The following is a 13,215-nucleotide window of genomic DNA, read 5'->3' as shown; positions in this document are numbered from 1 at the left end:
TTTTCTACTTCTAGGTATTATTCCACAGATATACTCCCATTTGGGTGAAATAACATATATTCAGGCTGGGCATGGTGGCTCACACCTGTAATCCCAGCACTTTGGGAGGCCAAGGCAAGCTGATCACGAGGTCAGGAGTTCGAGACCAGCCTAGCCAACATGGTGAAACCCTGTCTCTACCAAAAACACAAAAATTAGCTGGGCATGGTGGCGCACGCCTGTAATCCTAGCTAGTTGGGAGGCTGAGGCAGGAGAATTGCTTGAACTCGGGAGGTGGAGGTTGCAGTGAGCCGAGATCACACCACTGCACTCCAGCTCCGGGCGACAGAGCAAGACTCCATCTCAGAAAAAACAAAACAACACACACAAAAAAACATATATTCAAGGCTGTTAGATCATTGTTTATATTAGCAAAAGACTAGAAATTATCATATACAATAAATTATTTAGCATATATATGTATGTATACAGTGGAATACAATGGAATACTATGCAGCCATAAAAAAGACCTAGGAAAGTCTTTATGTACTACTGACATAGAATGAGCTCGAAGATACACTACTAAGTGAAAAAAAGCAAGGTGTCGAGTTTTATTTCTAGTATACTACCATTTGGGTAAAACTGTGGGGGAAAGTGATATAAACACAAATGTGCTGATAACTGTTAAGATGCCTCTAGGAGGTCGGGCGTGGTGGCTCACACCTGTAATCCCAGCACTTAGAGAGGCCGAGGCGGGTGGATCACCTGAGGTCAGGAGTTCAAGACCAGCCTGGCCAACATGCTAAAACCCAGTCTCTACTCAAAATACAAAAATTAGCTGGGTGTGATGGTGCACACCTGTAATCCCAGCTACTCAGGAGGCTGAGGCAGGAGAATCGCTTGAACCCGGGAGGCGGAGATTGCAGTAAGCCAAGATTGCGCCACTGCACTCCAGCTTGGGCAACAGAGTGAGATTCCGTGTCAAGATTAAAAAAAAAAAAAAAGGCCAGGCGCGGTGGCTCACGCCTGTAATCCCAGCACTTTGGGAGACCAAGGCGGGCAGATCACAAGGTCAGGAGATTAAGACCATCCTGGCTAACACAGTGAAACCCCGTCTCTACTAAAAAAAATACAAAAAGTTAGCCGAGCGTGGTGGCGGGCGCCTGTAGACCCAGCTACTTGGGAGGCTGAAGCAGGAGAATGGCGTGAACCCGGGAGGCAGAGCTTGCAGTGAGCCGAGATTGCGCCACTGCACTCCAGCCTGGGCGACAGAGCAAGACTCTGTTTCAAAAAAAAAAAAGATGCCTGTAGGAAAGAGAACTAGGTGACTGATGGGACAGGGCTGGCAGGCAGATTCTTCATGGTTTATCTTTTTATACCTTTAAAATGATTTGAACGTTAGTTAACTATTCAAAAACAAAGTAAATAACAATTTTTTTAAAGGACATTCCTTTTTTTTTTTTTTCTTTTTTTCAAGACGGAGTCTCACCCTGTCACCTAGGCTGGAGTGCAATGGCGTGATCTCAGCTCACTGCAACCTCTGCCTCCTGGGTTCAAGCGATTCTCCTGCCTCAGCCTCCCAAGTAGCTGGGATTACCTCCTAAGTAGCTGGGATTACAGGTGCCTGCCACCACGCCTGACTAATTTTTTGTATTTTTAGTAAAGATGGGGTTTCACCATGTTGGCTAGGCTGGTCTCGAACTCCTGACCTCGTGATCCGCCCACCTCGGCCTCCCAAAGTGCTGGGATTACAGGCGTGAGCCACCGCGCCCGGCCCTAGAGGACGTTCTTTCACACTGAAGAGGATTCTTTTACATATAGAGACAATCAAGGTGGCACAGATGGAAATGGTAGCAACATGAATCATAAGTACTAGAAATAAGCCTCAGCAAAACAAAGGTATATTCCTCGACGTGTCTCACTTCCCTCCCACAAAGCCCTTTCTTTACCAATAGCACAGAGCTATTAAAGGTCCACAGAAAATTCCAACTCTCACCACTCACCAACAGACTACTTTACATTGCAGAGACTTTATTTAAAGAATTAAATGTCTTCTTTTTTACCTTTATCCCCTGTAAGTTTCTGGCTTCTTGTTTACATTTCAGCAGTTCCTTCTGCAAACCAAATATAGTTAGATCAGATGGTGACATCTGGGTTGCTTCAGAATGCATTACCTCATTCTGTCGGCAAGAGGACAAAACCCAGTTGATCATTCCATGAAAAATTAACCCTCTACTAAGGCAGAAAACAGCTCTGGTTCAGTGAGCAGTACAGGCTGATCCACGGAAACAAGAAGAGAACCATTCCGTTCTTCCCTGTTGGCACCCAGGCTTAACTGCTCAGGTAGAGAAGAGTTGCCAAGAAAGAAGATACCCCATAATTCCCATAGGCTCTCATTTCTATATTTAGCAATCTTCACCAACAAGAAAACCTAATTATAATAATCTAAATCCTTCTTACTGAATATATGATCATTTCTAAATATGCCTACCCCAAATGTCATTAAATAATTATCCCTATTTTTAATGTTCAGCAAAGGGTTGGAGTGTTTCTGATCCAAGAGGGTATCGTTCTTTGTGGGCCAAACAAAAACACATTTAGCCTAATAATGAAATACTGAGTAATTAACATTCCCTTACAATAGATAAAATGTATGTATATGATTGTCACTAGGAAATAGATTTTAGAAGGGGAACAACCATAACCCAGACCCCAATCTCTTCTCTTCCTATTGTATCACATCAAGATTTTGCAATTAATGTATCTAAAATGGGGATCTGTAACTTGGACTCCACAGATGGGCTCAAAAGTTGCTCTATTGGGTTGGGCACAGTGGTTCATGCTTATAATCCCAGCACTTTGGGAGGCCAAGATGGGAGAATCACTTGGGTCCAGGAGTTCAAGACCAGCCTAGGCAACAAGGCGAAAGCAATCTATACAAAAAACACAAAAATTAGCCAGGCATGGTGGTGCGTTCCTGAAGCCCCAGCTACTAGGGAGGCTGAGGTGGGAGGATCGCTTGAGGCTGGGAGGTCGAAGCTGCAGTTAGCCATGATCGTGCCATGGCACTCAGCCTGGGTGACAGAGTGAGACTCTGTCTCAAAAAACAAACAAACAAAACAAAACAAATAAATAAAAGATGCTCTATTAAAAATTCGTGTCGGCCAGGCACAGTGGCTCACACCTGTAATCTCAGCACTTTGGGAGGCCAAGGCAGGCGGACCACAAGGTTAGCAGTTCGAGACAAGCCTGGCCAACATAGTGAAACCCCATCTCTACTAAAAATACAAAAATTAGCCAGGTATGGTGGCGGGCGCCTGTAGTCCCAGCTACTTGGGAGACTGAGGCAGGAGAATCGCTTGAACCCAGGAGGCAGAGGTTGCAGTGAGCTGAGACTGCACCATTGCACTCCAGCCTGGGTGACAGAGCCAGACTGTATCTCAAAAAAAAAAAAAAAAAATTCATGTCTATGAGTATGAGTGCAAACATACATGCATACTTCTAGGGAGAGGGTTAATAGCTTTAGTCATAGATTTATGACCGAAAGAGAAGCTAGGAATCACTGACCTAAAAGAATTCTGAGAAGTATTTATAAAACAAGACTGTACTGGTATTAGATACATTTTTTTCTTTTAATTAAAGAATAAAAACCATGAAATATTTCAAACATATAGAATGGTACAACCAATAATGACACCGAAATTCTATTACCTACCACCAGGATTAAAAAGCTATTACCTTCCTGACATATTTGGGATGGATCTCTCTCTTTCAAGTAAAGACATAATACAGATACAGGAAAGATTCCAATTCTGAAATCCCTTTCCCTCTTGAAGTCATGTAACATTCCCATAATGTTTTTTTTTTTTTTTTTTTTGAGATGGAGTCTCACTTTGTTGCCCAGGCTGGGGTGCAGCGCCACAATCTCTGCTCACTGCAACCTCCTCCTCCCAGGTTTAAGCAATTCTCCTGCCTCAGCCTCCTGAGTAGCTGGGACTACAGATGTGTGCCAGCACATCCGGCTAATTTTTTGTATTTTTGGTAGAGACGGGGTTTCACCATGTTAGCCAGGATGGTCTCGATCTCCTGACCTTGTGATCTGCCTGCCTCGGCCTCTCAAAGTGCTGGGATTACAGGCGTAAGCCACCGTGCCTGGCCCCCATAATGTTTTTAAGGGGTAAAATGTACATGTCTTGACATACCTTTAAGTCCTGATTCTCCTCCATACTCTGATCCAGACGACTTTGGATTATAATCTGAAAATAAGACAAAAAGAGATGGCTAAGCACCTATGCTGTGAAGTACAGAGCCACTCATTCAACAAATATTTATTGAGCACTACTAGATGCCAGCTCTGTACTGTGGATACAAAGAACAGGAAACAGTTCCTGCTCTCTGATGTAAGTATATGCATCAAGTAGCAAATAGATCTATATGGATAAAGCTTAGAAGAAGTATGGGTGGGCCAGGCGTGGTGGCTCACATCTGTAATCCCGGCACTTTGGGAGGCCGAGGCAGGCAGATCACTTGAGGTCAGGTGTTAGAGACCAGCCTGGCCAACATGGTGAAACCCATCTCTACTAAAAACACAAAAATTAGCCAGGTGTGGTGGTGCACACCTGTAATCCCAGCTACTTGAGAGGCTGAGGCAGGAGAATCACTTGAACCCGGGAGGCAGAGGTTGCAGTGAGCCAAGATCGTGCCACTGCACTCCAGCCTGGGCAATGGAGCAAGACTCTGTCTCAAAAAAAAAAAAAAAAAGAGTAAGTATGTGGTGGGGGTTGGGTGCAGGGGAGGGGGTGGAGTAAAGGGAAGAAGAAATGGCAAGAGATGAATTTGAAGAGAAATATCAGGGCCAGATCAAGAAAGGCCAGTGAGGGCAATGGGGAATCAATGGAAAGTTTTATGCAGAAGGGTGACAAAATGAAGTTTGTCTTTAAGGCAAATTATTCTTGCTGTTTTACAAAAAATTAATTAGAGGAAGACAGGAGAGGAATCAGGAAAACCAGTGAGAAGGCTGTTAGAATACTGGATGGAGGCTTGATTTTCAAGTGGCTGTGAGAATGGAGAAAACTGGATAAAGAAATTAGAAATGTAAACTGGTAACACTTGGTGACTGATTGGATGTAGAGGGAAGTATGTAGAGGGAAAGGATTCAAGGAAAATATCCAGATTTCTGTTTGGCACATTTTGTTATCCAAAACAGATATCCAAAAGGACAAGTAGCTTTGGTGGTTGGGCAGAGGACAGAAACACTTTAATCTAGGACTCACTGAAATTGAGATGCTTATGGGACTTACAAGTGGAGATAATAAGTAGGCAGTTGCATATTGCATACATAAATCTAGAACTCCATAGCGAGAGCTGAGCTGGAAATAAATACATGAGGGGCAAGAGGGAAGTGAGTGAAGAACTGGAGGCAGATACTAGCACCCAGGCGAATGTTTAAGACACATGAGGGCCTAGACTGGAATGCTGAGGAACACCAACAGTAAAGGCACAAGCAGAAAAAGAGAAGCTTCAAAGAGAACTTGAATGTGAACTCCATAAGGGTCGGGTCTTAGGTCTGTTTTGTTACTACCATATCTCCAGCATGTTGAAATAGGGTCTGGCATATAGTCAGCACTCAATAAATATTTGTTTATTAAATGAATGAAGAAGGAAACAATGGTCAAAAATGTAGGAGGAAAACCAGAACTAGTCAAGGAAGACAGCATTTCAAGAAGGCATGAACAGCAGTGTCAAATGCTAAATATAAGTAAAATACATACAGATTCAGTGTCCAATCACAAAAGATGGAGCTCACCAGTTGTTCCTCGGGATTAACACCTGGTTCACAGAGGGCCAAGGGCCTCTCCTGTTCATCTTCAGGTAAGGATCCGTTGAGCAGTAAGGCCTGAATAACCACAAAGGCAGAAAGAAACTTAACTCTCCTTCAGATGACTTAGTCCAGAGTTGAACTTGGTAAGCTCACCCCAAGTTAAAATCAGAACTCAGCTTCCTCAAGAAATTTCATTGGTAATTTTTGCTCCTTAGATACTTCCCATTGCTCACCCTGGGACTAGTTCCTTTCATCAGGTCCATGCTCTGGCTCTTTCAGCTCTCTGGATACCTCACTGCTCTACTTCAAGGTGCCTTGGCCCCAGAAGAAAATCTAAAAACAAACCTTACTTTCAAAAGAGACACAACACATTTCAAACTGGAGCTGCTCAAACTCAATTTTACCAGGGAGAAAATGATCTAAAATCAGTGTAGAATCATCACGACTTAGAAATGAGTATTATAATGAATTATTTGGAATACATTTGGAGCACTCACTTGGGTTTGTTTGATTTTTGTTTGTTTTACTGATTCTGCATTTTTACTCCCTAAAACAACCTCTATAGAACAAGAAGGAAGATACATTTGCAGAGAGATGTCCTCATTCATTTCAGCTCCTGACCCAGACGGTTTTCATTAGAATATAAGTAGGTGTAATGGGGAGGCAGATTTACCATGAAGCTAAGAAAGCGCCAGCTGTAGGCCCCCCGCATGCATTGCCTCTCCCAAGGTCCTATACCTAATTATTATTGTTATTATTATAATATTTGGAGACACAGTCTCACTTTGTCACCCAGGTTGGAGTGCAGTGGCCCGATTTTGGCTCACTGCAATCCAGGGTTCAAGCAATTCTCATGTCTCAGCCTCCCAAGTAGCTGAGATTAGAGGCATGCGCCACCACACCCGGCTAATTTTTGTATTTTTAGTAAAGACAAGGGTTTTGCCATATTGCCCAGGCTGGTCTCAAACCTGTGAGTTCAAGCAATCCGCCCGCCTCAGCCTCCCAAAGTGCTGGGGTTACAGGTGTGGCCCACCATGCCTGGCCTATACCTAATTATTATATTCATAATTTTGTAATCTTATTCTTTAAGAAGCCCCCCTGTACACACACAAATTATATATTTGAGGACTCACAAAACTTGGATCTGTCCCTGCAGGTGAGTATCTATCAGGTCAGTGAAAGACTGAAAAATGTGACCCCATTTTATAATAAAATTTGAGTAAGTCAAATGAATCTGGCTATCTCACCAGTCATGGCAACAGGTACAGACATATATAAGAAGCCACAGGGCCGCAGGGAGCTAAAGGCATTCAACATTATGGAAATATCAACTATAACGGCAAACTGTTCAAAGGGTTCTAACTAAGGAATACTAATAAGTCAGAAATCTTGGATGTGGCTTAGCATGCAATTTGTTAATCACTGAAAAGAGTTAAGAAGCCCAGTGGATGCTGTGAGCCCTTTTGTATTTTACAATGGAACCAAATTCTCATTGTGATCATGTGGCTGTGAATGAAAACTCTTCTGTTTGCAGGGAATATTAAGATGCTGACTTTCTGCCTGTCAGTTCTCTTCTTTTTCTGTCTAATCTGCCATCAAATTTCTCCCAGACTAAGAAATGCAAACAAACTTTGAGCCAAACTGATGAATATCTATGTTCATATACTGCAAATTATCCTGGGAACAACCTGGTTGGGTATAATCTGAAAGTTCTCCATGACATACTTCCTATGCAAGTAAAACACGCACAAAAACATTCCATTAAAGTATTCGTTAATGGAGTGGCAGAAAAGAGATCTAAAAGGCCTCATAAGCCAGATATTTTAAAAATACAGAGCAAATGAAGGAAAACCACCAACTTTCTTTGGGAATGTTTACGCAGGAAACATTCCTCCCACTCTTCTCAGTTCCTGGGGCATACATTATGCAAATTGCTTTACCGCAGCACCAATCTCCTTTTTTCTTTAGGAACCTTTTGTGTCTCCACCCTGTTGCAGGCTAGCTGGGAGCAAGCCCTCCACCGCCTGCCGGCTGCCAGAGCCACACACATAATGTGGGCTTTGTTTATGTGTCCATAAATATTTGACAATTCAGAAGCACTGCAGTTCCCAGCACAAACAGAAAGGAATATTCCTAGGCAATTTCAGGGTCATCAGCACACTATAAGGGCTCCCCCAAACAGAGACAGACACACAAAGACAGGAATGAGGGGGTCACTCAGGGTGGGAACTATGTCAAGTGGGTCAGTCAGTCTCTGGGGTAGATTTGCCGAGCTGGCACTACAGGTATAGGAAAAACTAAAGGGCTTTGTTGCTCAAAGTAAACCTCTTCTACCTGACCATTATGCCTTGGCATCCATTTGCACATGTATTAGGAGTGAGCTAAATCCCTTAGCTAAATTCAAATGGAAACCTGGCAGCATTACTGGCTCTTACACTCTTCCTGCTAGAGAATTCCTAGAAGAAAATCCCAGACTATTCACAGGGCCATTCTTCGGTGAAAGCTGCAATTGCAGGTCTGCAGCCACATACAGGGTAGAAGCCCACCTATGTAGCACAGAGTCAACAATAAGGACTTGATAAGGGTCAGTAATGGCTCCTGGGCTTGCTGAAATCTTAAGCGCTGTGCTATGAACGGTAGCCCACAAAGTCTATTTAAAGTACTCAAATATAAGGAATGTTCTGCTCTTTCTGTACTATTCCCTACATCTAAACTCCTCATTCAGTTCTGACCTCCTACAAAACTAAAATCAGTTTATTTTCCATTGATAATACTGACTTCATAATCAATTGGTATAACAAGGGCAAACTACAAGGGAAAGAGCTACCTGTAGTCCTGATATCATTTTCTTTGCTTCCTCCATTTCTTTTTCTAAATATTCTTGTTGTTCCAACAGCTGTTCTTCCCATGAGGTCTCCAGATAGGTTCCAGGGCTCCCTGGCCGCCAGTCTCGAGATAATGGAGAATCTGTCCCCTCTACAAAATGAAAAGAGGGAGTACTGTTCATGTTGAAGAAAACTGATTTCCAGCAGACAGCGTTCACGGGGTAGCGTTCACAGGTTCAGGTCACCTGCGTTCTGAACCTGTTCTCACAGCACGGACTGGACTCTCCACCAGGTGGGGTTGTGAGGCCTAAAGAATTGACTGTGCGCTCAGGCCTCAGGCTCACTTGGTGCTAGAACAATCTATCCTCTTTTAAAACATTTAGGAAGTAGTAAGATTCCCTCCATGGGAGACTTGGTATGCGCCACACAGACTTTACCCTTAATTCTTAGAACTGGCATTCCAAGAGCCTGACTTTGCCAGGTACAAAAAGAGGAGCTGTCAGATGCAATGAAAACAAAATCTTACTGGTTACTCTGAAGCTTTAGAGGGGAGACCTCAATTCAATATTCCTTTGAGCACTCAGTCATAACTGGACCACTTTCATATAGAATACTGTGTGAGTCACACAGCAAACAAACCAATAAAAACATACCTGTACAAACTGTTTAATATCACTTTTATTTTCCTAGCTTTAAGGTCCCTTTGCTCTGGTTTCCTTGTCTATTTTATACTATCTAATTGTATGTACAGCCATTTAAAATGCGTTCTAGAAATTCAGAAAGGCATAAACTCTTTCAGTGAGTTTATTCATTCATAAGATGAATATAATAACCCCTCTGGGTTGCTGCGAAGATTAAATGAGGTAACTTATGTGCAGGGCCTGCTGGTGCCTGGCCCAGAGCGGCACTTAGTAAATGCTCTCCCTCTCTCTCTAAGGCCTCGGGAGTTTTGACTCAATAACATGACTGCCTCTTTGGTACTAATGCCAGGGTTAGATGGGGAGCAGAATACAGAAGAATTCAATTCCAGTTTTTCTTCTGAGGGCCTCTGTTTCATTACAACTCTTGTGGGTAAATAAAATTCTAAGTCTTGCACTTTGCTTCTTACATGTTTCTCTCTCTATGTAAGAAAAAATAGAGAGCAACTGAGACAGAGTATGGAAGTCTAAACAAAGGGAACTCTTTGTGGTCCTTTCTGTAGCTTCATACCAAGCCTGATATAGACCTGCTCTCTACTCTCTGTGTCCTCACAGACACCTCAGCTTATACAATACATTTCTGGTCCCAATTTAAGTTATGTAAGTCCTGCAATTCTTTGTATAAGATAGGAATAATAAAAGTGTTTACTTGAGTAAGGCTTTTGACTGCCCCAAAGTCATTTCCTAATTCATAGGCAGCCAGCTGAGAAAGGGCCTGTCTACACTGCTGCAAGATTTTTGACAGCTAGGACATCAGAAATGACATTCTGCAAGAGGATAACCACATTAATTGGCTCAAAGTCATTACAGCCCTCTAGTGCTGACCCTGCACACACAGACCATGGAGATGGGGAAGGCCAGGGAGCTTATTGGTGGTGGGGACCTCTAAATTCTTCAAGCTGACTGTTCCTTGAACCAGCCCAGGCAGGCATAGAGATAGTACCTGTTCTGTTCTCTATTCCTTCAGAGGGAATAATCACAAAATCTGCCTTCTCTTCTGACTGGGTTATAATGGACTCGCTCTTTGCACTGTGGATTGGACTGGGTGAAGTCAGGCTGTGATTGAAGAAAAAGGAAGAAAAACGATTATTATGAAGAGTTGTTCAGAAAGCAGCTTTCATAATTTATTCCTGAGAACAGGGACATGTTCTTATTCATCTTACTCCTCCATGGGTAACACAGTACTTGGCCCACAGAAAATAAAATCTTTATTTAATGATTAACTTTTTGAATGAATGAAATTAATATTGAATAAAGGAATGACCCAGTCCTATAAAGTCTTTCCCACAACAAGGATGCCTTTAAGCCTAATTCATTGAGAAGAGATTTACCAAAATGATGGGTAACTAGCATTCAAAGAACTCCAAGTTTTGTTTTGTTTTACCTCCCACCACCTCCTCCATCACCATCCCTGGGCCCACGTTCAAAGACTGATGCCAGTCTGTGTCTAGTAGCTTTTGGAGCTAGAAGGAAATTTTATTTCCAAAACACTGATCTCTCACAGATATAGGCAATACCAGCCAAGTTATCATGGCAGATCAGCTCTGAGCTGATCACAAAGGAGAGTACAGGGTTGGGGTGGTTCAAGGGGAAAAGTTGCTGGAGGGCGTACATTGCCAGGCTGGGCAGAGGAGTGGTTATATATCAGTAATTGAGCTAGAGCATGACAAGGGAAAGATAATATGTCAAAAGGGGAAAGACCTGCTAGGAATAGTGGAGTAAGGGTTTACTTGATTTATTCCTATCAAAGAGTTATTTATATTTCTGACACAATACTTTCAAATTGTCCTCAGAATCTTCTCAACAATTCTTAAGGTTTTGTTTTGTTTTGTTTTTTTGAGACAGGGTCTCACTCTGTTGCACAGGTTGGAGTGCAGTGGCTCCATCATAACTCATGGCAGCCTCAAGCTCATGGGCTTGAGCAAATCTCTTGCCTCAGCCTCCCGAGCAGCTAGGACTACAGGTGCATATGATGCCAAGTTATTTTTTAAATTATTTTGTAGAGCAAGGTCTCCCCATGTTACCCCGGCTGGTCTCAAACTCCTGGGCTCAAGTGATCCTCTCTCCTCAGCCTCTGTACTGGGATTACAGGTGTGGGCCACCATACCTGGCCCTTAAGTTCTGATATAACTACTAGCCTTGGAAGGAACTATGCAGATTTTTCAGGGAAGTGGAATTTTAAATCTCCAAAAAAACAGCAAATCTACAAGACAAGATGGGAATGTGAGGCTGGTGCTTCCATGTGACAGGGAAAAGGAGTCTCGAGCCATCTCTCTTTGCACTGCACCTTGAGAACATCAGCACTGAAAGAATCTCAGGGGCTGAGGGGTCTCCTGGCCCAGCCCCCTCTCAGGAATTCTTTCCAAATCTATCACCCAGACAACAGTGAAAGTGGCTAGGATTCACTGACCCACTTAATGTGCCCCTGAAGTCTCCCAGGCGAATCCTCACAACCACAATCAGGAGTTAACATTTTTTCTTCCTAGAATCCAGTAAAAAACGAGAGCCAGGCATGGTGGAGGTAGCCAGGCACTTCAAAAGCAGTGAGGCAGCCTGAGGACTAGTGTCTCATCCTCCTCACTGTCCGTATTTTAGGCACTTTGCTGGGAATGAGCTCAATTAGAAATACATTCTCTTCCTTCTTAGAACCACAGAAAACATTTTAAAGCTTTTAAATTGAAATATCAAATTAAAGAAAGTTGCTTAACCATATCTATAGATCTATAACCCAAACAGGCAGGAGGGGTAGGGAGTGGCAAGAAGTGATATTCCGAAATAGCAATTGCTTTCTAGAACTTTCTTATTCATCTTTCACCGCTTAGGCAATCTTGACTTCCAGGCCAACATGAATTAGCTGCTTGAAAAGCTCTCATCCAAGTGTACTATGTCATTCACAAGGAGAATAGATTTGTGCCTGCTCAGGCCTCAGCGTTTACCTTCTTACAGAAATGGGAATCCAAGCGTAGAAAGCGGCCTGCAAGAGCTGCTCATCTTTGAGAAACAAGAAAACAACACTTTCCCATCTGACAAGGTGCTATGGATGACATGTTCCATCCTCTGACTTTGCTGGACCACAGTTGGTATGTGTGAGACAAAGTCGGGGAGGAGGGTGCAGTGTGAACCTAGGATGCTAGAAAACTGCTTTCCTAAAAGCACAGACGCATGCTCAGCTCCTTCTCCTTCCTAAGAGTTATCTCCCATATAAGGGCAGAAGGAGGCGGATGTCTGGATATCCAACCCCGCTGGGGGAGTGGCAGAGCAGCCAAAGGAAAACAACATTTCTCTTTCTTGAATTGAGGCTGCCAATGTGAGGCCACCGAGAGGTGAGACCATGAAACTCGATGGCCAAGTGGAGAGATAAAGGACCTCAGGCAGGCAACTCCCAAGGCACATGTCAGAGCAGGCACCCTGCTGCCTCCCTAAGAAGTACCTCATGGACAAGGAATATGCATTATATCCTCTGCCCCAGGTCAGATAAAAATATTTTAATGCTAATTAATTATGTATATGACAGGCTCCTCCCTGATTAGCTTAAAAGTCCTATTTTATAAACAATCCCCTACTTAGCCTCATAATCCTCTCTGAGGTCAGAGAATGACTGATCAGGTCTGGCTGATACATTTCTTAATTCCCACAGGTCTAATAGCTCTTCTATCTTAATTTATCAGACAAGCAATCCTGCAGCAAAGATACTTCCAAATCCCACTCAAATCAATTTTTTTAAATGGGTAATAGGCAATAAGGAAGAGTCCTATATCCTCATGAAGTGCCCTCCCCCACCAAAGACCCTGGCAGGCGCAAGGGCTACTCCTCCTCCCCGCATGCTGGTTCCCCTTCCTACGCCCACCGTAGTTTATAGTGATAACCCCTGGTCAGCAGCCGGTCCTCCCAA

General features: G+C 43.2%; 1 protein-coding gene across 3 annotated transcripts in view; it reads right to left on the bottom strand.

Moving 5' to 3' along the window:
• The window catches only part of DIXDC1 (DIX domain containing 1), a 91,822-nt gene that overhangs the window by 27,182 nt on the left and 51,425 nt on the right, over positions 1–13,215 (bottom strand). For all 3 annotated transcript variants that reach the window (XM_009247057.3, XM_002822462.6, XM_002822463.5), the window contains 5 exons: positions 10,267–10,379; positions 8,628–8,776; positions 5,786–5,875; positions 4,182–4,235; positions 2,043–2,093 (listed from right to left, as the gene is read on the bottom strand). In XM_009247057.3, the coding sequence (XP_009245332.2) occupies positions 2,043–2,093; positions 4,182–4,235; positions 5,786–5,875; positions 8,628–8,776; positions 10,267–10,379 (457 nt within the window). The remainder of the gene's footprint in view (positions 1–2,042; positions 2,094–4,181; positions 4,236–5,785; positions 5,876–8,627; positions 8,777–10,266; positions 10,380–13,215) is intronic.

The sequence above is a fragment of the Pongo abelii genome, chromosome 9 (genome assembly GCF_028885655.2).
Source record: "Pongo abelii isolate AG06213 chromosome 9, NHGRI_mPonAbe1-v2.0_pri, whole genome shotgun sequence".
NCBI classification, from domain to species: domain Eukaryota; kingdom Metazoa; phylum Chordata; class Mammalia; order Primates; family Hominidae; genus Pongo; species Pongo abelii.
The sequence above is the reverse complement of the archived record's forward strand: the minus strand, read 5'-3'. Positions and strand labels throughout refer to the sequence as shown.